Here is a 22,812-nt window from a genome sequence, read left to right on the forward strand (position 1 = left end):
ATTCGCCATGAAAACCTGGTTTTCACTTCCGCGTCATCCTACAGACTGCGCAAGTGGTCAACATAAACAGTAGGTGGTCACAACTTTTACACAATAAACCTACAAGGGTTACAAAGGTCTCGTCACAATTGAACAAAAGCTATATTTTATATAAAGTAAGAATTAAAATCAGTTGTCTTGCGAAAGTATTTTGATTTTCACCCTGCAAGCAACGGCAAATGCTAAATTGCAGTGAACACTAGCTAGCATAACTGCTAATCAGAAAGTCTGAAAATCAGGTATATTACCGTTACGCCACAGGGTTGGCGTTTTAAAATGTTATCCGTGTGTAGTAACTTGAACATTTCACGTTTGTAAGGTCTTGCTTCATTCATATTGAGGCTTTTTTTTTTACTTGGAAAGGCTTTTGTCCGCAGCCTAATGGTTAATTGGCATTATTCTGGGTTGCATTTACCTGTCATGTTAATTCCTTTTAATGTTGTCCTTTTGTTGTCTCTTGGAGATGTCTAATAAGGAAGTGAAAGCCGCACTGAAAAGTGCCAGAGAGGCCATTAAAAACAAAGAATTCAAAGAGGCTTTAAAGCACTGCAAGGTGAGGTATCTCACACTAAAATCCGCAGAGGTGCAGTGGATGTGCATCCATTCCAAATAAAAGGAAGACAAACATTGGATGTGTGACTTTGCTCTCTTTAATGTGATTTCAGACTGTTTTGAAACTTGAGAAGACCAACTACAATGCATGGGTATTCATCGGCTTGGCAGCCAGTGAACTGGAGCAACCGGATCAATCACAGACGGCTTATAAGAAAGCAGTGGAGCTGGAGCCAGAGCAGCTGCTGGCCTGGCAGGTAAGGGGGCTGGTGTCTTGAAATATTTTATAACCACACTAATCCTTGAATACCTTATACCAAGAGCTATTAATTGTTTTTAATATTCAGTTAAACGGTGATTTGAGCAATCAGATTATGACTGGATTCCATTTAAGGATGTGGCTTTCTTTTTAACCAGGTCCATTCTTGTTGAGGAACTTTGATGTACTGCTATTTGGCTCCCTCTGCGTAGTAATTATACACCATGTCAATAAATGTTTTCTTGTAGGGCTTAGCAAATCTTTATGAAAAGACTGACCAGTGGGATTTCAAAATTGAGCTGCCAAATGTCTACCAGAAGCTTGTTGAGCTGTATGCAAGGTATGATGCACATTTTTTTCGAGGGCACCTCCATGAGGTTTTAATGTGATTTTGTAGCTTGTTTTTTAAAAATTCTTTTTATGAAGTCTATTTGTAGTGGTGTTGATTTTCACTATGTTCTCTATTCACAGTTCAGATAAAAACAAATGCTATGAAATGATCCAAAAGCTGTCCGATATTTATCAGTCTGACAAGGAATATTTAAAGGTACGTACATTTGAGGGCACACATGAAAGATGAATGGAAAATTGAAAGTTTTTCTTTGCTTTTTCGCACAGTGGATTTTGATGCATGCGTGTGTTTGTGGACAGTTGGCGAAGGTGTGGCTGCAGCTCGTTCAGCTTAAAGAGGAAGAGGCTGTGGATAAGAAAGAGTTAGTGCAACTATTGCAGCAGATGACCCAGCTCCTCTCAAACTGCCTTAACGAGGAGGAGCAAGATAATGAAACTCAACAGCATGTAAGAAAATGGGCTTAATCTGTGCAAACCCTTTGCAACTCATAAAACTCCATTACCTCTGATTTAATCTATGATAACAGTTCAATCTCGTAGCAGTTATATATTATGGAAGTAATTCACTCCAGTGTCCCTTACAGACAAAATTTAATGCTGCTTTTATTGCACATATCTCTGTGTCTTGTTTGGTTTATTTGCAATTATCAGTTGATCACGGCTTTTGAGAAGGCCATGGTTCTCATGGAACCTGTACCAGGAGAAGAACACAAGAAGGTCTCAGCTGACTATGTTAAATGTCTTTCTAAAGTAAGTGCATACTCTCTTCTGATGAAGCATCAAAATGTCGTCATGCTCATCAAAATGGGAGACCTCATCCCTTGCGGTGTTCAGTGGACTTGTTCATTATAAATCTGCTCTTTCTGCAGCTGCCACACGAAGAAGCCAAAATGAAAGAGGCGTGCCAGTCCATGCTGTCACTCTACCCCAGCCAAAGTTATCCTCTTGAGGTCCTTTGTTGTCATTACCTCAAAACAGGTAAGACACTGCTGTCTTCCATCACAGGTCGAGCAACTCGTTCACAACACACGTTCCGTATAAACTGCATCCCTAATTCCTGGCCTCCATTTGTTAAGAAAATTGATTATCCAAACAAAAGTGAATGTTTTTCCCCGTAGCGGAAGCAAAAAAAAGCTTCATGAGCTCATTAAATGGACTTTGACATTATCTCACATAAAACTGCAAATGATTATATGCATCCATTCTGTCATAATGACAAACTTTGTTTACTGGGTCTTTTTAGTAAAAAAAAAAAAAAAGGATGATATGGAGTGAACTATTACATGGTAATTCTTACACAGTCATACACAGTGAAGCTTTACAGACAAAGGTGACAGGCTGGTTTGCAGGGCAAAGCAAATTCTTCCATCTTTGTTCACTTCCATTTTTTTTTTTTTTTTTTTAAACACTCGCCTCGTTAAGCACCTTAATCCACAGTGTTCTTGTTTCTAACCTCTCCAAACTGGATCAGGCCCTACCAACACAGCGGAAGTCCTCTTGATACTGTTGATTGAAACAAATTGGTTTATTTAACCCGGCTTTGAGGAACCATGTTGCTGCTGTCTGTGTCAAGCTTCGGTTTCTGCTGCTGCACAGAAACAGAGTGGTTAGGGATGGATGACAGTTGGGTTAAAATTTCTTCGATCCTTGAAAAATTTGCATGAACAACCCCTGCTGCTGGTTGGTTGGCCTCTAAGGTCGTATGGATCAGTCTGAGCCAATTGTATCTTCAAACAACACCCACACAAAAAGACGGCTACTGGATTGTGACGAGATGTCTTTGTAATTTGACAAAAAAAAAGTGCACAACTCTACTTTCACGGCACTGAGCGTCATCTCTTACTTTTGTAGGCAGGTTGCATGATGGTAAATAAGTCGTAATAAATGTTATGTTACGTTTTAAAGGTAACATGGATGATTATGCAGTCAGCTGTTTCTCCCAGCTTCTGGATCTGGTCCCTAACAGTGGAGTAGGCCACTTGGGTCTGGGCACCAAAGCATTGCAAGAAGGGAGGTATAACGAGTCCATTAATGAACTAGCACAAGGTTAGTTTTCACAGTAACAAACAATGTATTCTGTTATTTGCACAAAATGTTTTGGAATACTGAAATTAGCAATTAATCTCATTTTCTTATGTTTAGGAGGTTTGCAGTAACTGTCTTTGACTTGTCTACTCTGTTTTATCAGGACTAAAGACAATGAGCTCAACAACAGGATGGTACAGTCTGGCTGAGACTCAGTTTAAAATGCACAGATACACAGAAAGCACTACATCATGCTCCAAAGGTATATTTAACAGACAGTATGTCACTTTAACTCATTGGCTGCCAGCCATTTTCAGTTCAGAGACACCCATACTGCCAAGTGTTTTACAGTATTTTGACTGATTTTCCAAGACCCACAGAAAAGTGTGTCTTATGACTATGTACACACCGAAATTACCAAACGAAAGAGTAGACTCTCTTCTTTCATCAGGAAAAAAAAGTTTGTTTCTACCATTTTCAGTCCTTTAGTAATAGACAGTAGAACATAGGTTGGTTTCACCAAAAACAGCTGTTTGACCCAAAAAACGGAGAAAACACGCTTTTTCTTTTTTTGTGCAAAGTGGCACTGCTGCCACCTTGCGGGTAATTTTGCCAGTACATTCTCTGTTTAGTGTTTACAAGCCTAAGATTTAGTGACAAACTCCGCTAGATTGTCCCCCAGCCCGCTCCGTTAAAAAACGCAATTGACGTCTATAGACGTCTTTGGCAGTCAGCGTTTTTTTTTAAATTGACGTCTATAGACCTCAATGGCACCGAAAGAGTTAATTATTGAACCTGTGAATCTGTGATTCAGACGAATATATCCAGTCAGACATCAGCAAGAGTCCATAAAAAATAACTAATGTCAGCTGGTAAAAGACAAAGCTATTAGCGTCGACATTATCTTAGTACCTAAAACACATACCCAACTTCAGTGTGGTTCTTTCTGCTAGGTTTGAATATATGTACTCCTGAAGACAAGAAGCCGAGGGTGAAGCTGCTTAGACTGAAGCTAGAGGCCTTAGTGAGAAGTGGAGGAGAGAAGGCTGCAGACGAAGCTTTTGAGATATTCTCACAGGTAAAGTTACTGATGAATGCTATGTTTATTCAGCTTTTTTTTTTTTTAAATTTTCTTACTAACAACATATGAATGTGAAACATATACATTAGGAAGTAAATGCTGGTTGAACAACATAAGCCACAGATTGGTCCATAGAAAGCACTACTTTCTCTATGCAGTTCTTCCTGCATTGTGAAAGTCGGTAAAATAAGGCAAATATGTGAAAATAAATATTTTCATATTGGCAAGCTTCTCGGACGGCTGTCTCAACTGAGCAGAGTCGGTGTCGACAACATGATACCGATTCAGTACACTTTTTTTTAAAGACGAGCTTTAAAAAGTATCTATACGTCTGAATATAGATTAAATGAATAGATAAATGGTGGAGAAAAGCCCCTTCTCCTAGCATTTTCCTCTGCTCCCCTTCCAACCAAATGCCAACCCTTGTTGCTCTTGTTTTAACAAGCGATACCCAAATTTAAGTTATTATCCTATTTTAGATATGGACTAATTTACTGTACCTTATAAGTGTGTAAGGGTATTTTGTCCTATTGCTGCTTGGTGTTGGTTGTTCTACATCCGGTGTTTTTGATAGCAGCAATGCTCTGAAGAACATAGAAAGTTCTGCAACAGCAGTACCAATAGTAAAACTCTCTGAAACACTGGGGGAGGCTGGGTTCATCTATTGCCACTTAAAATAATTCAAGTGTATTTTTATTTTTTTAGATTCCAGAAGCTGAGAAAGACCCAGTGCTATTAGCTCTCAAAGGACGTGCGTACATCAACAAAGGAAAGATAGATCAAGCACTCAAGGTATAAAGTTTTGACCCATTGAATTCTACAGATAAAAATGTTTTTTTTCTCACTACTATTTCTTCAAGTAACACCAAGCTTATGCTTACAGTTTGAGAAGGAGCGGTGTGGCTGAAATGATAATGTTTTTCATAGTTGTCATCAGAGCTGGTGGCCTCCAATCCGAACCTGGCCCAGGGATTGGCACTGAAAGGACTGGCACATTTAGCTGAAGGCCAGCAGAAGCTGGCAGAGCAAAGGTTAAAAACAAAAACACCAAACACAGTCTGTCTGCGTGACATTCGTGTCAATTTAACTGTCCATTTAACTGTCCATTTACCGTGTCTTTCCTTGCTCTTCTGCTGTTTAGTTTCCTAAAGGCTGCGAGCCAGAGCCCAGACTGTGGAGAATGTTTTTTCTTGCTTGGACAACTTTATTGGGACATGGGTGAAGAGACCCGTAAAGACCGGAGCAAGGCTCATACACACTTCTTGAAGGTTTGTGTTATATTTGTTGAAATTTTGGGATGTCATGTAAGTTGTTATACTGTGTCTGTTTAAGAGGAATGTAAGCTTTGAAGTGTGGATGATTAAAAAAATAAATAAAAAAAATAGCACTACATACATTAAATATGTTTAGGAAATATCACAGTATCTTTGTTCTCTGAGGTGAATGACATCTTAGTTTTCAGTTTCATTTGTCCATTTCAGGCTGCAAAATTAGATCCACACCTTGGCTCTGCATTTCGCTACCTTGGGCATTATTATCGTGAGGTGGCAAATGATGATGGTCGTGCACAAGGCTGTTATAAAAAGGCCTTTCAGTTGAACAGTGACGATGTGGAGTCTGGAGCTGCTTCGGTGGATCTCACTATGGGCCAGGGGGATATGGTGAGTGGACCCGATGGGCAAAAAGCCACCATTTCCAGAGAGTTAGTTGTTTTGTTGATATATAATCCAAACTCTTCTGTCTTGACCCTCCCATGCTCTCATCTTCCCTGACTCTCTTTGTTAAATCTACTTTTTCCCCCCTGAAATGCCACAGGACACTGCCTTAACAATTCTTCAGTCAGTGATAGAGAAAGCCACCCCAGGCTCAGCTAAATGGGCCTGGATGAGACGAGGTCTGTACTACCTGAAACTTGGAGATCATCAACAGGCCGTGGCTGAGTAAGCGATTCAAATCTGACATGGTTTGATACATGACATTTGTCCAATTGTTTCACTGTAAGAGTATCAGTATTATTGGTCCTTTATGTTTATAGTTTGCAGGCAGCTTTGAGAGCAGACCCTGAGGACTGGGTGTGTTGGGAGTGCTTAGGTGAAGCATACTTAAACCGGCGGAGCTTCACAGCAGCCCTGAAGGCCTTTGGCAAGGCCCATCAGCTTCAGCCCAGCTCCATCTACAGTGTCTACCAGGCAGCTGCTATCAAACAGACTCTGGGCAAGTTCAAAGAGGCAGTTGCAGAGTATCTCCAAATCACAGCACAGCAGGACTATGTTCCTGCTCTTAAAGGTAGGTGTTTGTTTCAGAGTACCTTTAACATGCACATGATTATGTTGTGGTGTATTTTGTTGTACATTTCAGGTAACTAATCAATCCAAATTTGGAATTTTTGTCCTAGGCCTAGGGGAGTGCCAGCTGTCTCTTGCTAAAAGCTTAATGAATGACTGCCGAGATGGAGGAGCCATTGACCTCATTCAGCAAGCCATACAAAACCTCTTCAGGTAGTGACTGGACATTTACTTCATTTATCAACATTAATGCAGATAATTTGTTTTCCCACGTTGATCATGGACATTGATCTTCATTTTCATTCATTTCTGTGCACTTCAGAGCTGTGCAACTGCGACCAGACCTGTCGTGTCTGTGGAAGCTGCTGGGAGATGCTTGTACTGCAGTTAGCATTGTTTCACCGAACAGAGCCCAGGTTCTGGTGCCAGGATTACTGGCTGGTTTGGACCCCAGCTCACAGGATCACATACTGAACGGGGCCCAAACCCTCAAAGTTGGAGAGAGGTAAGCTATATATGCCACTGTTACTATGTCAAATCACACATTTATAAGACTGGAACACTGTGCAAAGTTGACATTAGATAATAATGACATAATGGTGTTCTGTGTCCCTGGAATATCCATAAGTATTAAGTACTCACCAGTAGGGACATGTGATTATGTTGCAGGTGCTATGTTCGTGCTCTGAAGTTGTTGCCTGAGGTCCCCAGCCTTTGGTATGATCTGGGGCTCAACTATTACCACCAGGCCACCAGTCTAGCTTGCCTTACAGAAGGAGACAAGAACTGCTCATCTCAGGACCTTGAGAAGGCCCAGCAGGTAATTCACAGAACCCTACACAACAGTTTTGCATAGTTTTGTTCCCCCAGAAATAATCTTTTAAGAGTTTTCTTTTCTTTTTTCGTCCTTCCAGTGTTTAAAAAAGGCTATCATGATAGACAGTGGGAACCACAGCTACTGGAATGCCCTGGGAGTGATTTCCATGAACAAAGGTAACAATATCTGTGGAAGAATGATAATGTTATGTGTTTAGAGCAAAAGACCTAACATTTTGTCTTATATCCTTAGCCTTGTCTTTATAAATTTAATTTGTTAACTGCTCCAGTTGTCTTCGCTTTGGCCGACAACAAAGATCTAAGATTTTCATTGGTCTGTTAATTTTGGAGTGGGGGGAGGTCTTGGTACTTTGCCATGAACTTTTTGCATATGATTATTTTCAGTTATTAAATCAGGAGCAACAGAAAACTTAAACCCCCTCTCTCACATTCATCTCCTTGCCAGCTTTGATCTGGCACTTTGTTGAGTGCTTCTGTTGCAGCGCGCCCATATAATCATTGCACCAATACAGTAGTTCATGTTTGTTCAAAACGTTGCTGCATTATTCAGTAGGTATGTTTTTGAAAAGAAAAAACTATGCTAAAAGCGCATGAAAAGCTTCAAAGTCAGGAAATCTGTTTGTCAGTAGTGTGATTATAATGAGCTTTCCTGATATGATGGGTTTTAGTCGGGGAAGCCCTTGTTGACTGTCATCTAAAAAGAACTACTGTTAGTAGAGCGCAGGCAGCAGAGCCTTCCACTGTAGCGACAGCAACTACAAATTGATTGTGTTATTTACCTCACAATTAAATTATCTGGCCTAGTGCATAACTTAGTCACTTATGTAAATATGACTTCTTTCTTTACATCATAATATAACTACTTCTGATTGATTAATGTTGGAGAAATGAACACACTTTTATCTTTTCACGTCAGGTCTGGGGAACTATGCTCTGGCTCAGCATTGCTTCATAAAGTCCATACGAGTTGAGCCAAATGTATGTCCTGCACATTTTCATTTTTTCATGAATTTATTAACTATTACTATAACTATTATTTTTTTGTCTGAACTTTTTACATGATTTTTTTTTTAATGTTTCAATACAGAATGTTGTTGCCTGGACAAACCTCGGTACCCTATATTTGAAGAAGGATAAAATAGAAGTGTGTGAGATCCCTTTCCCTACATGCTGTTTCACATTGGGTATATGACATTTTCACAAAATAAACTGTGTTTTTTGTGATAGCTTGCGCATGAGGCCTTCAAGATTGCTCAGTCGTTGGAGCCACTGTATGTCAACTGCTGGATTGGACAGGTACTCGGTCACCTTCAGACACCAAAAGATAATGTTGCAAAGGTGTCTTTACTGCCACTATGTTCAGGAAATGTCAACTTGGTTAAAGTTAGCATGTTTTTTCACATGCACATACAATATTTAGCAGTATGTCCCTCAAATGCAGCCACATATGACCTAAAATTTTCAACAGGGAGAGAGACAATCAGATGACTTCAGTGATGCATATGTTCCAAGATCAGTGAAATATAATGTGTCATTTTCATTTGGTGTGTGGGCTGGTAACATTGAGTTAAAGTGAAAGTACTAGTTTATAGTTTGTCTTTTTAACCTCTTTGTCTTTATCTATCTTAATTATAGTTTAATGCTTTTGTCATCCACCAGGCGCTGATAGCAGAAAGCGTGGGAAGCTATGACACCATGGATCTTTTCAGGCACACCACTGAACTCAGCACACATGTATGTGACGTCTCAAATCCACTCCTATTGTAATACCCATTCATTAGCTAGATAATAACTATTCTTTACTTCACCTTTCTTACTCCACACAGTTTTGAACTCTTAGCCTTTTGTTGTTACCAGTGGGGATTGGTATTAGTGATGATGCAGTGAAGTTGAACATCATGTTGTTTCCAGTTGGTTTGTCAGACTCTGCTCACTGCCTGTCACTCCATCATCACCCAAACGTTTCTGCTTTTCTCTGTCAGATGGAGGGCGTAAAAGGTTATGCCTACTGGGTTTGTTCCACCCTGCTGGATAAGAGCAACAGAGACACTGAACTGTACCGCTACAACATTGTGCAGATGAATGCCATTTCTGCTGCTCATGTGGCCCTCAGCAAGTACACGGGTACTGCGTCTGTTAGTGTGCAGATGTTAACACAGGACCACAGATGTGCTGGTTATCTGTTACCTCGTGTCTTTAGACTGACTTTGTGTCATGTGACTTTACCATGCATCCTTCTCAGAGAGGATCCAGTCTGACCCTGTTGCCTTCGTTATGCTGGGTTACCTTAATGAGCATTTGCAGCTGAAGAGGCAGGCCTTACAGGCATACCAAAGGTATGAATTACACTGACTGACTGACTGCTGAATTATGTGACAGTTTATCAAGAAAACAAATGAGATCCAGGTGATAGTATTTTTTCCAATAGGAACATAATTTCTCATATATTTGTTGACAATTGACCTTTCTCAATATTAAATCCGTCCTCAGGGCAGTTGAACTGCTTCAGTCCCTGTCTTCTCCAGAGGAGCTGGCTTTTTCTCTCGGCAACTGTGGCCGTGCTTTGTGGTAACCCGTTTCTCATTATGATGCTCTTTCATAATCTTCGAATAAACTGACCACGTACCCTAAACGTCACTCTTTGTGTGTCCTATTGTGTCTTTTGCAGCAACTCAGGCCAGTGGGAGGAGGCAGTGCACGTTTATAATTCTACTCCATTGCAGGAGCTCAGTGACCTGGTTGGGCTGGCTCTGGCTTACTGCAGGGCTGGACTCTTCCCAGAAAGCACCACAGGTATGTACTGGGCAACACATGGAAGACAGAGGTTTTAAGTGATTACATAAAAAAGTGAGTGAATAATGATGTGCGTGTGTGTGTACTGAAGCATATGAACGTGCCTTGGCTGTGGCTTCCAGCGAGAAGGAGAAGGCTTACATATTGACTGCTCTGGCCTTGCTGCAGCACCGGCAAGGAAACCTGGACTCAGCCAAAACTCTACTCTTTAAATGGTGAGTTTACCGAGTTATCGGGTTTGTTTGTTACCTCCTTTTCTTAAATCCTGATGTACTACCTGAAAATGCTTCTCCCCTCACCATTTTTCATTTATTTTTTGTAGAAATCTTTATTTTTTTTCTTGTTATTTTATAATAGCTAGTATTTATTATACAAGCTACATTGTGTACACAGCTATAAGGCAGATTGCATTTACAGAATCAATTTTTACAGTTTAACATATATACAAGGCTCTCAGTCAACGTGCAAATTTTAGAAAGTAAAGAGAGGGGACTGTAAGAATGAAAAGTTAATAGGTGATCATCATCATCATTCTGTGCACAGAATGATGATGCCTCTGCAGTTACGGGGAAAAAAAAAAAAGCCCAGTTTGGTTGTTTTTGTAATAAATAAGAACTCAAAATCCCAATCAAAGGAATTTTTGGCCTGATGTTCAGTAAATAAAATAGACACTCAGTTAAATGCTAAATGGACTGTACTTATATAGCACTTTTCTAGTCTAGTTAACCACTCAAAGCGCTTTTAAACCACAAGCCACATTCACATGTTACAGGCTAGGCAGTGCTTTTTTTTCTCGATCACACACATTCACACAGCGATGGGTGCATCGGTTGGCAACATGGGGTTCAGTGTCTTGCCCAAGGACACGTCGACACTTCAGTTACTGCCACGATCCTCCCATCAGTGGAATCCATGTCCTGATCTATGTGCACCAATTTTTGAGAAGCAGAAACTAAAGGTTCCCAAGTGCATTTGAAATAATGTATTATTTTCCCTGACTGCCTGAGAATGTCCCAGGATGACTTGGAAATAGGTTTTTAAAGTTGCCAGGTCATTCAGAGCTTTGCCTTACAGCAAAAGACTGAACTACTTGAATGTGTGTGATTGAGAATCGTTGTGCATAAAGATCACAGCTTTCTTGAATGGTATAGACTTCTTCCTGAATCACTGCTTGGGGGGGGATTATTCAGGAACCTGTAGTAGACCTGGGAATTGAACAGAAAAGGTCCAAATAGCTGGACACAGGGGAGCCGCTGTCTGTTCACAGATTCTAATCTAGTTAACCACTCGCAAAAGTATTGCGAGATCTCGCAAAAGTTTTTTTCCCACGTCAGTGAACCGGAAGTAAAACAGACACAGCGATGGAGGAGCCTACCCATCATCCGTGGGAGACGTTTATTGATTTCTATTTTAGTATTGGCCTAACATATAAAGACATCAAATCCGTAGCCATGTTCGCCCTGAGTATTCTTTTCAGATGTCTCTCACTTATGTCAAAGCCATGTTTTACTTCTGGTTCACTGACGTGGGAAAAAAACTTTTGCGAGATCTCGCAAAAAGAAAAAAATCCCTCCATGTCCCTTTAGGGGCTCCGTACTCTGGTCACACCATCTGCATCATAAAAAGTTTAAAAACTGCTAAAGCTTCCAAAAAACATATGAGCGTTACAAGGGGGAAAAAAGCTAAAGTAATAAAACTTATACTAATACATATTTTTCTTCTTGTGCAAATGATTCTATCAGTATGTCTGTCTGATCTGTGTCGTAGTTCAATGTTGAAGGAGCCAATCTCAGAGTCCCTGCTGTGTTTATGTGCTCTTGGATTGGTCCACGGTGATGCCACACTGGCTGCTGCTGCCCTGACTGAGCTTCTAAAGCAAGGCTCCGCCTCTGGGAGTGTTGTGGAGCAGCGGTGTCTACTGACTTGCACCTTGTTGGCTCTGCAGGGCAATTATAGTGCTGTACAAAGAGAGGCCTCCAGAGCTGTACACAGGTATGCTGCTTTTATGACTTATGACTTTAATGATGTGCTGCACCCTACAGAAACCCAACTTCACAGCAAAGAAGGGAATTAATATTGAACTTTCCCTTTTGATACTGAAAAAAAGATTCTTGCACCTTATTATAAGAGCATTTGTGGAATTTGCTTAAATTATGCAAGATTAAATGAAAAGTGAGCATGATTGCATGTGTCCCTGGATTTACATCAATCGTTGGTTTAGGGTCTTTTATGGCTTAACGTTTAGCTGTCTCTATTAATCGTATGCAGGAATATTTCATTAACTCTTTGGCTAAAAGATTAACTTACCCACTCTATGTTTCATCAAAAGCAGCCGACAAAGAATCGGTATACAACAAATATGTGCTGGTTGCACTTTGTGCAGTCTTTTCTACTCCGACATGATAAAAGGAAGGTCTTATAAACACCTTCATGAGATTTTATTTCGCTCCTCGGAATTGTCAACCAGGTCAACTGGCATCGGTATATAGACATTAAAGCCCCTTTCACACATCTTCAGCTTTCCATTAATCTGGGGGCAACTGGAAATGCCCGTGTCATTCATGACTTATCCCCCTGTGGATTTTCTGTAACATTTACAGACCGCAGATTGAACATGGTAACATGTACAAATTACTTTCAGTACAGGTGTTATTTATTGCCGGGATAAGAATGCACGACAGAGCAGGGTTAATTTAACATTTTAAAAGCTGTTCAAAGATATCCAACCGGCTGCATTATTGAATAAATAAGCTATGTTACTTTTTCATAGCATCTACACCAAATGAATAAAATAAAAGCATTTAAAAGTGCTTTAACTGAATCTTCTGCATTTATCAGTGTTTTCAACTCCTCACATCCACCGCAATCCTTCATGTTTCTCAGCTCGATATAAGTCAGTATGTAATAACTAACTTTAAAATGACTTGCAGAGTTCTGTGTGGTGCTGCAGCCTCTGATCTGATAAACAGCTCTGACTGTGTGGAAACATCCTCAGTTAAAGAAAACGGAACCTTTTTTTTCTTCTCATTAATAAGAGCTACACTGTCATTTTAGCACAATTAAGTATTCACTAGTGTAACACTGACTGATCACTAGGCTTCAACAAAAATAAATCTTTAGCTTCGTCCATCAGTTCCCACCACAATTACTTTTATTTTATTTGGCAGGCTAACATCTATTGTTATGGTGAGAGAACATGTTGTGAGAAAACTGTTGTGAGACTCCAGAAAGACGATTATCGTTAAACTGAATTAGTCTCTTTTTGTACTTTGTAAGACATCTCTGAATGAATCCTGAAGAAACATTAATGGCAAACTGACCCATATTTGAATGGCTGAATGTCATTGTTTTAACATATCGATGGAGCCATTAATGCTACGCATCTCAAGTATGAAAAGGGCTTAAGACTTCCTTTATCTCCTTTTTCTTTGCTATTTACAGCAATCCTGGAAACCCATCTCTCTGGGCTCTTCTGTCCAGAGTAATACCACAATACTACCCTAGAAAGGCAAATGTAAGTATTTATACACACACGCAGTGCACACATTCCGATCACAAAACAGAAAGGCTAGTTAATTGTATCACATTTAACTAAGCAGTCTCATCCTCTTTTGCTGTAATACTGCCGGACAGTCCAAATGATTTGATTAAAGACTTTGCTCCTTTGTATCACAGGGTGGTGCAGTAGCTGGCCATGTTGCCTGTCTCTCCAGTATGACCCAAGGAAAGGTAAAAATCTGAGAATAATTCTTTTTTTAAATTGCATATTGTTTCCTAATATGTTATGATTGCTGTTAATGAACTTTAACTTTGCACTTTGCACTGTTTGTACACATTTCTGCACCTGAAAAATAACTCTACTAAAAGATTTACTCAGTGTCCTTGACCAAGCGTTTGCATATTAAGCTGAAACGATATAACGTGTGTGAGTGCAGAGAGCGTTGCTGTACAGTGGAGTCAACCAGCTGGCTAATGGGAGACATTCTGGAGAGGATAGTCACAGGAATGCACTGAAGACTATGCAGAGAGCCGTGCTGCTCTGTCCTGGTAGACAAACGCATATAAACTCATCAAACTACCTCACATACAAACACAATTACTCTTCATCCAGAACTGAAAGTAGCATTGGATAAACATAAGTACATGGAAATGAATTTGTGAGAATGTGTTGCTGTGCCTGCATGTTGATACCTGAATTTTCAGTCCTTCTCTTTCCTTCAGATGATCCAGCCACATGGGCGGGCTTAATGGCTGCTTGTCACACTGAAAACACCTCCTGCTATCTTTCTGGCTCTGCTCCTCGCAGGAAATCACTGCAGCACATCCTCATGTCAGTGGTTTCTGAGAAAGGTGTGTTCACTTGTGTGCTCTTACTGTGTTTTGTTCTAGCGTATTTGGTTGTAAAGCTGACGCATTTCTGGTCCATAGTGCGTGGCGTGGAGGAGATAGAGCGCCCTCTAGCTCAGTCTCTGGAAGGTTGGGTACTGCAACAAGCCGTGACTGGTCTTATACTGGAGGGTCAACTGGAGCAGGCAGAGGCCCTCTGCACACAGGTGGACCATTAACAGGCACATTTTACATGCAACCCTATTTCACTATGTAAATTGGAATGGTAAGATTTAAATCTGCATGTTCCTTTGCCTTGTTTGTCTCAGGTTCTGAACGTGTCCCCTGAACACCCAGCAGTGATGCTGTCATTGAGACAGGTGCAGTACCATAGCCTTCAAATGGCTAACAGTGATGCTGTCCTCCCAGACCCTGTGCTGGAGCATCTCAACAAAGCTGTGATAATAAACCCCACAAACCTCGGGGCATGGCATGTAAGTGCATACACTCACATCTCAAGTGGTGCATCATTGAGTAATGCACCACTAGCTCAAGTGACGAGCTATAACTCTTGAATTTCAAGCCCAATCAATGAAACAACATGCATTCAACAACTTTATATTGTGAATCATTATCCTTTCTTTTTCTGTAAGTTTTTATATGTGTAGATAGAATAACACAGCAATGGACCTCATTGTTTCTACCTGCAATTAAGAACAGATTTGGCTTCCTTATTATGATGAAGTCTGTATCATCTTGTATAATAAGACTAAATGCATAAAGATGTTTTTTTATATATGTTTTACTTGCTGTTATTTTGGCATTTTGACATTGTAGTTTTGCTTTAACACATTTCTCTTCCACCAGTCCCTCTGTGAATCTCTTCCAATAATAATCCTCTCTCCCTTGCTCTCTTTCACTCAGTGGCTGGCTGAGGTGTATCGCAGCCAGGGCATGCTTATTCAGGCAGTAATGGCTTACAGACAGAGTCTGCAGCTAGCCTCACAGCTCGGCTTGCACAACTGCCAGGTAGGCAGCCTGCTTCGACTGGCCCTACTAGCTCTTGGACCCTGTATGGTGAGTATCTGTGTATGATAAATTGAACTCTAGACTCTCCAAACATTTGTAATTTTAGGGGTCAGAAAGTAGAGCTATAATAGAAAAACAGCATGGCTACTGCGACTACAAGAAAATAACATTTTAGACGTACAATGTAGAGGAAAGTACACGTTTCTTTTTTCCTAAGAGTTATGTTTTCATTCTAAGAACTTGTAGTGTTTTGAGTGATGTCAGAGTTGCATAGTAAATGAATACACACAAAGCCAGAGGCAGCTCCTTTCTACAACCCTGTCAAGTGAGCATAAGCAAAGTAAAGGAGATGAAAGATGAGTGAATATCTAGCTGTGAATCATATTATATGCAGGCAAGGCCAAGTGGAAATACAAACAAGAGAAGAAGCTGCCTTTTGTGATTTTTACTGGCTTGTATATGGTTTTTAGCCTGCTGCTCACATGATAGAAAACCTCTAGAACACATTTTTCTCATCTTTGTTTTTAACTTTAAATATCATCTAATATATATTAGAGCCACAGATCTTGTGAGGGCTGTTGTGCATCAGAACAGTTTAAAGAAGTTAAAGTTTTGTGGCTATATATGTAAGATTTTATGAGCTAGTTCTGTACTAAACCCTGTGTGCTTTTACTTCTAAGGCGGGTGTACCTGGAAACGACTGGAGGGACCTGGTGATGGAAGCCACTACTGAGGTTTTGAAGCTGGGCTCATCCCCTATAGCCCTCCTTTTCCAGGCCATGCTCCAGTATGTGACCAAGATGACTTCTAGGTCAGTGGCTTTCACTGTGTTCTATTAACCGCAGGCACACGTTGCAAATAACTGGTCTGTTCTACACAGATATGCAAATGATTTGATCATATTGGCATGTGTGATTTATCATATCATGCCATTACTGAAGTAATCATAATGTTCCTGAAACTTCAGATTTCCGCCTACTTCTCTCCTATAAAAATGTTGGTTCCTTTTGGAAGTGCATAGCAACTGGCAAAGCAAACCTCTCCTGCTTTGACATAATGTTCTGTCCGTACCAAGCCTGTCAGATCACTGAATTTAGAGTGTGTTTCTATGAGTGCTGAGAACTAATACAGCAATTATGACATGGTGCAATTTCTTGAGAGATGCTACAAAAACATACAGATTCCCCTGTGCCTATTATTATAATAAGAGGAGAAGAATTGTGGACACGGTCAGTGTTTCAGACCCGGCAAAATGTAATTTCAGATGAACATCTGGATCAGACGGCTGGATTGCAAATGACACCAGAAGGCATCCAGTTCTGCGTGTTTTAGGGGCAATTTATACATACTTCTGCATCAGAACAGGCAGTATAATATATGCCACTAATGTTTGGATGGTTGTCCATATTTGTCCTCTGCAGGGATACAAGACGTTTTCTGGAGCGGCTGGTATTTGTTCCATCTCAAGACTTCCCAATGTCAGTGGTGCAGGTAGCCAGTTGGTACCTCCTCAGACACTTGCATGCCAAAAATGACCCGGAACTCATCAATGTGAGTACACAGCTGTTTTCTAGCTAGATTGGCTTCGGAATAGAACAGCGTCATTAAGAGCTTTTTATCTTAAGGGCCAATTTCTAACACAGACTTTCTAAAAAACATATTCTCCTATCTGTGTGCAGGTCCTTTTGCAACATGCCAAAGTGAATGAAGACCAAAGACTGCTGGAATTTCATTCACGTCTCGCCTCCTCTTCACCTTGAATGTTGCAACCACATCACTTTGCATTAACAGTACCGCTGCATTATGAAATTATGGTGCTAGACAGGTTCATCCACAGGCAAGGCATCACCACCAATTTAGCTTCTGTGCATGTTTTAGACAAATCTGAAATTTAGGACACTGAACACAGTTGGTCTGATATGAAAAAATATGGCTTTATTGGCTTTCCATGATTGTTTTTTTGAACTGACATTGCAATCAGGACTTCAAGTTATTTCAATGAATTAAAATCATTATATATTTCAAAATTGTGATGAAATCACATCCGTATTCCAACTGAAATAAATACATTTTGCTCTGTTTAAAATGATTGTTTTATCTTGTTGGCGCATGACGTCAACACATGCTTATGTGCAAATATTTTTTAAGTATAAATTGGGAAATTACAGAGAGTTTCTCTACATTTCAGCTAATACAAACCTCTATGACAACATACAGACAAAATCGAGACGGTAATTAGTTTGGCGTGCTGCACAAATTACGTCTTTTGAAAGTAGTGAAAAAACTTTGGCACCCGACTCCAAACATGATCATACCCTGAGATGAGCATTTGTACTCTGAAAGCTAAATTCAGCTTTACTGAATGTGCCTGGTCACATGGAGGTGGATCTGTGTCACAACTGTACAAATCTTTAAGCCTTTACACATACGTGCTTGGTCATGAGTGTACAGATGTTTTGCCCACATCCCCAGCATGGTTGTTTGATATGTTGAGCACTCTGCAGCTGCTTTCTGTTGCACAGTGAACACACATCTGCGACAACACCACCATGTGATGCTGCTCCCCCATTTCCTCTGCTGGGATTTCCGAGACTGTTAGTTACAAGCTGTTTAAGCTCTGCCAGTAGGGTGTCTGGGGCCTTTGCAATGCCCACAACTTTCACTCTTTTTGGGTCAAACACACAATCCTCCTCTAGGCCACTGGGCACCGCTTTCATGCCACAATTGGGGGGTACCCAAGCAGTGTCGTAGCCCTGTGTGCTCCAGGTGTATTGCATTGGATGGTTGTCCGTGTCAATACGTTTGACACGGCCCAAGCGCACATGCAGCTCCAGCACCACACGATCTGAAGGGTTGCTGCCAATAGGATAACGGTCTGCCTTTTTCTTATCCCGACTCACATACACGCCCTTCCCCAGCATGCCACCCGATGACTGCTGAAAGCCATTGGTAATAATGTGACGTGCATTGGCAACGCTGGTGCCATGGTACATGGTGTAGACACCCCGATCTTGGGGCTCCTGGGTTGCCTTCAGCTCCACAAGAGGAGAGTCATCATCATAGGTTACCTCCCAGCCAAAGAACTGTAGTGACATCCTGCTGCAGTACCAGATGCTGGGCCTTAATGCACTGCTCTGCAAAGAATAAACACAAAAATGCGATTATATTTTAACCCATCCAAGAGGCGTGGAGGTAACTTGAACCGTCAAGCAGAGCCCATTTGAAACCTCAACTACTGTATAGCCACATTTAATTGCGTACTGCAAAAAAATATGCCTCAATTGAACTGTCACAGGACAATATTTATGAAGAAAAAGCGCTTTGACCTCTCAAACACCTTAATTTCAGACCTTGAACCTACAATATCCCAAATTCCCAAAAATATTTGACTCAAATCCCTGCAATTCTCTAATGATAAGCAACAGCAAGCTGTGCTGTCATAAAGTCTAATGAAAAACTGCAGCTACAAGATAGCATTTTTAAAACCTAATCCTTTATTTGACATAACTGAATTTACACAAACTAAACACAAAGGCTAAATCGTAATTATCAAAAGACAAAATCCATAAACTGAACTAATAACCAAATTCTAGCTAGCACAACTTTAGCTGTACAATTAACAACGGGGTAAAAGTAATTACCAACCTGAGACTTACTGCTGTATTTTTTTAACTCGTCAAATCTACATACATCCACCGACATAACTACATACTTTATATATTATAAGGTTTATTATCTTACTTTGTATTCGGGACTTCGGGGGCAGTCGTCAGTTCAGTGGAAGCGCGATAACTTTGTTTCACTTTCTGTTCAATACATCTCTTTACATGATTTCAGTTAATGTACAATGTCAGGGAGGCTTGTCTGGTTTTGTACGTTGATACTGGCTGCTCTGAATTACACTCTTATTGGCCGGTTAGCTCAGTTGGTTAGAGCGTGGTGCTAATAACGCCAAGGTCGCGGGTTCGATCCCCGTACGGGCCAAGCTTTCCTTTTTACTTTTAAAGTACTCATTTAACTGCAGAGTGGGAAATATTAAACTTTAGAGACGTTTGACAAACCAACATTTGTTTATTTTTCTTCCAATCCCCTTGAAGTTTCTGAAGACCATAATGAAGCCACTTTTGAGCCATAAGGACACATAAGAGACACCTTACATATATTCTCTGTTCCATAATTTTTCTTCCACTTTGAAATGGTTTGTGATTATTAGATAAATTGCTGCTCAGTTCTGAGACAGATAAATTATGAGTCCTTCTGCATTGCCTTCTTCTTCTTCTCTGTCTCCTCTTTGTCATTTTGTCTGTTTGCGTTCCTTATGTAACTCCTTTCTCAGTAATTGTATCTCTGTTCAATTTTAATATGTCACTTTGAGTCTCTTTGTAGTTCTTTCTCAACATTGTGTGCTTCCATGGTTATTTTTGGTGTCTTAGTAATTGTTTTCTCCCTCTGTATCTTTTTCAAAAATATTGTTTTTGAAGGTCTTGAACAAGTACGATAGTTCTTAGATCTTGCCTACTCCTGAATCATTTTTTGTTTAGTGACATTACCTTACAGAAACTTTGGTTCGGCTAGCAGAGTAAAGCTGCATGAGTGGAGTTTTAATGAAAAGACATGCTCAGAAACAAACATTAGAGTGATGGCTGATAACAAACAAAGCAAGGTAATGTAATGTCTGCAACATTTGGCAACAAATGATATATCTGGATCCATTTTGTTACTCTCACTGCTGACATCACAAACTTGGCATCACAGAAATAGCAGATTACTCATATAAACAGCTGTAAGTGTTGTACCACAATGTTGACTGTCAACATACAACCTGCATGTGGAACTGTGCACGGAACCTTATCAAATTAGAGATGGTTGATCATAAAACTTTTATTCACTTAATTTAGGTCTATTACAAGATTTTGTGTTCAATAAAATTGGATCCCAGAGTTTTTTTTTCTTCTTTAAATTCATCTTCTTCTCTCTTCTTATCAAGTTCTGGCTGAACAGAAGTGCTTGGACATGAGAATACAGATGTTTTTCCCGCACTTCCAGCACTCTTCCTTGACGTGGGGGGCGCCCTGCTGGGTCACTCTCTTGCACAAGGAGCACACATCTGTGGCCCCACCAGCTCCTTCACTGGGACTGTTGGATCCTTTGGCTAGAAGCTGCTGAAGCTCCTTCTCTATGGCGGTGTTTGGGGCCTTTGCAATGCCCACAACTTTCACTCTTTGGGGGTCAAACACACAGTCCTCCTCAAGACCACTGGGCACGGATTTCATGCCGCATTTGGGGGGTACCCAAGCGGTGTTGTATTTCGAGCTCCAGGTGAACTGCCACGTATGGAAATCCCTGTCAATGCGTTTGACGCGGCCAACACGGACACGCAGCTCAAGTATCACCCGGTCAGATGGGTTACTTTTCAGGGGATAATTAGCCGCTTTTCTCTTATCCCGGCTCACATACACACCCTTTCCCAACATGCCGCCTGACGATTGTTTAAAACCATTGGCGATGATTTGACGCGCACTGGCGACGCTGGTGCCGTGGAACATGGCGTAGACTCCTCGATTTTGAGGTTTCTGCGACGGACCTAACGTCACACCTGGAAAAGAGGCCCCATCGTCCACCACCTCCCAGCCAGAGAACTGCACGGACATCACAACTGAAGAATGTCGCTGACAGAAAAAGTTCAAAGATCTGCGGCTCTGTTAGATGTGAAAACACAAGACTTTGGTAAGTTAATGGCAGTTCATGGACCAATCAGGGTTTTCAAGTTTTTCATTTATTCCGTTCTCTTCTTATTCAATACAACATTTCAAATGTATTTTAAAATGACATTTGAGTATCGTTACCACCTCACATTTCTGGACTTTTTTCTTGAAGCCTTTTGTGCCCTGTTTAACACTCTGAATTGCATAGTTGTAGAGCTCGCTTCCTCATATAATTGGACAGAAACGCCTGTGGTTGATCTTTTTCAGCCGCCTGTCTAAGTGTAAAGTCTTTATTGGAATCGGCTGTTTTCCCTGTAAGTCCCTCCAGAGAAATAAAGCTGTCATACCCTCGCAGACCTTCACGATAACCAATGACTGTCTACAAGAAAATCCAATCAAATCAGATATCACCATCTGTCTTTTCTCAGCCTGTCAGTCTAACACATCTGTATTGTAAAGTTGTAGAACTTAAGTTATTTATTAGGTTTCTCTGTACATTTATTAAAGCAGATCGATTGAAAGCCGACCTTACCGTGCTCAATGTCTCCCAGCCTAAAAATATTTACTTTCTGTTCAGTAAGTTTCGATTACGCGATTATTTACGTAAGGTGACGCTAATAAAGCCACCAGGTTCGTGGGTTCGATCCCTCTACGGGCCACTGAGCGTTGGTATTCTATGAAATTAATATATCGGCTTTTAATAGAACTATACCTCGCTTGTTATATCTATATCTATACAAATAAATTTAATGATGCGTAGGGCTAGTTCATATCAGTGTTCCACGCACTTACGTAAGCCGAAATAGCTCAGTTGGGAGAGCGTTAGACTGAAGATCTAAAGGTCCCTGGTTCGATCCCGGGTTTCGGCAGAGGGGTTTCCTTATTGGCAATCAAAATATATTTTTTAAATTCAAATTCAAACCAATAAAATGATAACACTTAGGCATTATACATTTTGATGCAAAATCTCATCTGTCCAAAGTGTAAGCACAAATCAATATCATATGTAATGATTATTGGAAGGATATGGAAGGATTATTACATAGGGCGAGGACTTTAGCATTTTATTCTGTTAATTCACTAATAACGATCTCAAGTTTTTGTTTGATAGGGTTTGATTCAAGCCTTGGCCTCAGGATGCGATGGTAAACCAGGAGCCCCTCTTTTATGGAGTAAAATAGCTGTCAAAATGTTCGTGTGCATAAACTAGAAATGCATGCATATGTTTTGATGTTCGTGTGCATAAACTAGAAATGCATGCATAAATGAGTCCAAAAGTTTTGACATCAAGAATTACGAGTTACGAGTTACGAATTACGCATGCAAGTTTTTTTTTTTTTTTTTTTTGTTTTTGCTTTTTTATGAAAAACAACTATATGGGCGTTTTTAAATCATTATATCCACCTACACAAGCACGTACTGCAGCTGTAACTAGAAAATAATCTTCAGTGCACTAATATCCCAAGTTGGGAACAGGCCCATATAGTTGTTTTTGCTTTTTTATTAAAAACAACTATATGGGCCTGTTCC

At 40.4% G+C, this 22,812-nt stretch overlaps 2 protein-coding genes and 2 non-coding genes across 5 annotated transcripts in view; 3 read left to right on the forward strand and 1 right to left on the reverse strand.

Annotated features, from left to right (window-relative positions):
* The first annotated feature begins 17 nt into the window (after positions 1 to 17).
* Positions 18 to 22,812, forward strand: part of skic3 (SKI3 subunit of superkiller complex) — a 35,755-nt gene continuing 12,960 nt past the window's right edge. Inside the window, exons 1-41 of one of the 2 annotated variants that reach the window (XR_012769945.1) lie at positions 18 to 69; positions 503 to 592; positions 705 to 848; positions 1,099 to 1,190; positions 1,322 to 1,397; positions 1,502 to 1,648; positions 1,853 to 1,951; positions 2,071 to 2,179; positions 3,107 to 3,247; positions 3,390 to 3,488; positions 4,180 to 4,304; positions 5,013 to 5,099; positions 5,235 to 5,338; positions 5,449 to 5,575; positions 5,789 to 5,968; positions 6,123 to 6,247; positions 6,343 to 6,593; positions 6,703 to 6,805; positions 6,915 to 7,097; positions 7,262 to 7,412; positions 7,507 to 7,585; positions 8,346 to 8,407; positions 8,517 to 8,573; positions 8,657 to 8,725; positions 9,089 to 9,163; positions 9,412 to 9,553; positions 9,672 to 9,765; positions 9,920 to 9,997; positions 10,098 to 10,222; positions 10,314 to 10,437; positions 11,990 to 12,214; positions 13,664 to 13,736; positions 13,898 to 13,951; positions 14,158 to 14,269; positions 14,444 to 14,572; positions 14,651 to 14,775; positions 14,878 to 15,042; positions 15,473 to 15,625; positions 16,258 to 16,388; positions 16,999 to 17,128; positions 17,257 to 21,304. Coding sequence is in view for 1 of the 2 variants with exons in the window: in XM_075468733.1 (XP_075324848.1) it covers positions 503 to 592; positions 705 to 848; positions 1,099 to 1,190; positions 1,322 to 1,397; positions 1,502 to 1,648; positions 1,853 to 1,951; positions 2,071 to 2,179; positions 3,107 to 3,247; positions 3,390 to 3,488; positions 4,180 to 4,304; positions 5,013 to 5,099; positions 5,235 to 5,338; positions 5,449 to 5,575; positions 5,789 to 5,968; positions 6,123 to 6,247; positions 6,343 to 6,593; positions 6,703 to 6,805; positions 6,915 to 7,097; positions 7,262 to 7,412; positions 7,507 to 7,585; positions 8,346 to 8,407; positions 8,517 to 8,573; positions 8,657 to 8,725; positions 9,089 to 9,163; positions 9,412 to 9,553; positions 9,672 to 9,765; positions 9,920 to 9,997; positions 10,098 to 10,222; positions 10,314 to 10,437; positions 11,990 to 12,214; positions 13,664 to 13,736; positions 13,898 to 13,951; positions 14,158 to 14,269; positions 14,444 to 14,572; positions 14,651 to 14,775; positions 14,878 to 15,042; positions 15,473 to 15,625; positions 16,258 to 16,388; positions 16,999 to 17,128; positions 17,257 to 17,337 (4,716 nt within the window). In the remaining variant the exon portion in view is untranslated. Of the gene's footprint in view, positions 70 to 502; positions 593 to 704; positions 849 to 1,098; positions 1,191 to 1,321; positions 1,398 to 1,501; positions 1,649 to 1,852; positions 1,952 to 2,070; positions 2,180 to 3,106; positions 3,248 to 3,389; positions 3,489 to 4,179; positions 4,305 to 5,012; positions 5,100 to 5,234; positions 5,339 to 5,448; positions 5,576 to 5,788; positions 5,969 to 6,122; positions 6,248 to 6,342; positions 6,594 to 6,702; positions 6,806 to 6,914; positions 7,098 to 7,261; positions 7,413 to 7,506; positions 7,586 to 8,345; positions 8,408 to 8,516; positions 8,574 to 8,656; positions 8,726 to 9,088; positions 9,164 to 9,411; positions 9,554 to 9,671; positions 9,766 to 9,919; positions 9,998 to 10,097; positions 10,223 to 10,313; positions 10,438 to 11,989; positions 12,215 to 13,663; positions 13,737 to 13,897; positions 13,952 to 14,157; positions 14,270 to 14,443; positions 14,573 to 14,650; positions 14,776 to 14,877; positions 15,043 to 15,472; positions 15,626 to 16,257; positions 16,389 to 16,998; positions 17,129 to 17,256; positions 21,498 to 22,812 lie in introns of those variants that run through there. The other variant, XM_075468733.1, reaches the window with a different exon arrangement.
* Positions 17,491 to 22,036, reverse strand: LOC142383052 (uncharacterized). Its single transcript, XM_075469169.1, has 3 exons — positions 21,815 to 22,036; positions 20,563 to 21,276; positions 17,491 to 18,711 (listed from the first exon to the last, which is right to left on the reverse strand). Exons 2-3 carry the CDS (start codon positions 21,226 to 21,228, stop codon positions 17,989 to 17,991), a joined length of 1,389 nt encoding a protein of 462 aa, XP_075325284.1. The 5' UTR covers positions 21,229 to 21,276; positions 21,815 to 22,036; the 3' UTR covers positions 17,491 to 17,988.
* On the forward strand, positions 19,488 to 19,561 carry trnai-aau (transfer RNA isoleucine (anticodon AAU)). The gene has a single exon. It is a non-coding gene; the product is annotated as a tRNA-Ile (tRNA).
* trnaf-gaa (transfer RNA phenylalanine (anticodon GAA)) lies at positions 22,079 to 22,151 on the forward strand. Its single transcript has one exon. It is a non-coding gene; the product is annotated as a tRNA-Phe (tRNA).

This window comes from Odontesthes bonariensis, chromosome 6, assembly GCF_027942865.1.
Source record: "Odontesthes bonariensis isolate fOdoBon6 chromosome 6, fOdoBon6.hap1, whole genome shotgun sequence".
Taxonomy (NCBI): domain Eukaryota; kingdom Metazoa; phylum Chordata; class Actinopteri; order Atheriniformes; family Atherinopsidae; genus Odontesthes; species Odontesthes bonariensis.

What these genes read in the sequence shown, in the direction of transcription:
- LOC142383052 (XM_075469169.1), bottom strand. Translation starts at nt 21,228, where the DNA reads ATGTCCGTGCAGTTCTCTGGCTGGGAGGTGGTGGACGATGGGGCCTCT. An exon ending in ACTTCTGTTCAGCCAGAACT is followed by an intron (nt 18,712 to 20,562) that starts TGATAAGAAGAG and finishes TATTCTTTGCAG; the next exon opens with AGCAGTGCATTAAGGCCCAG.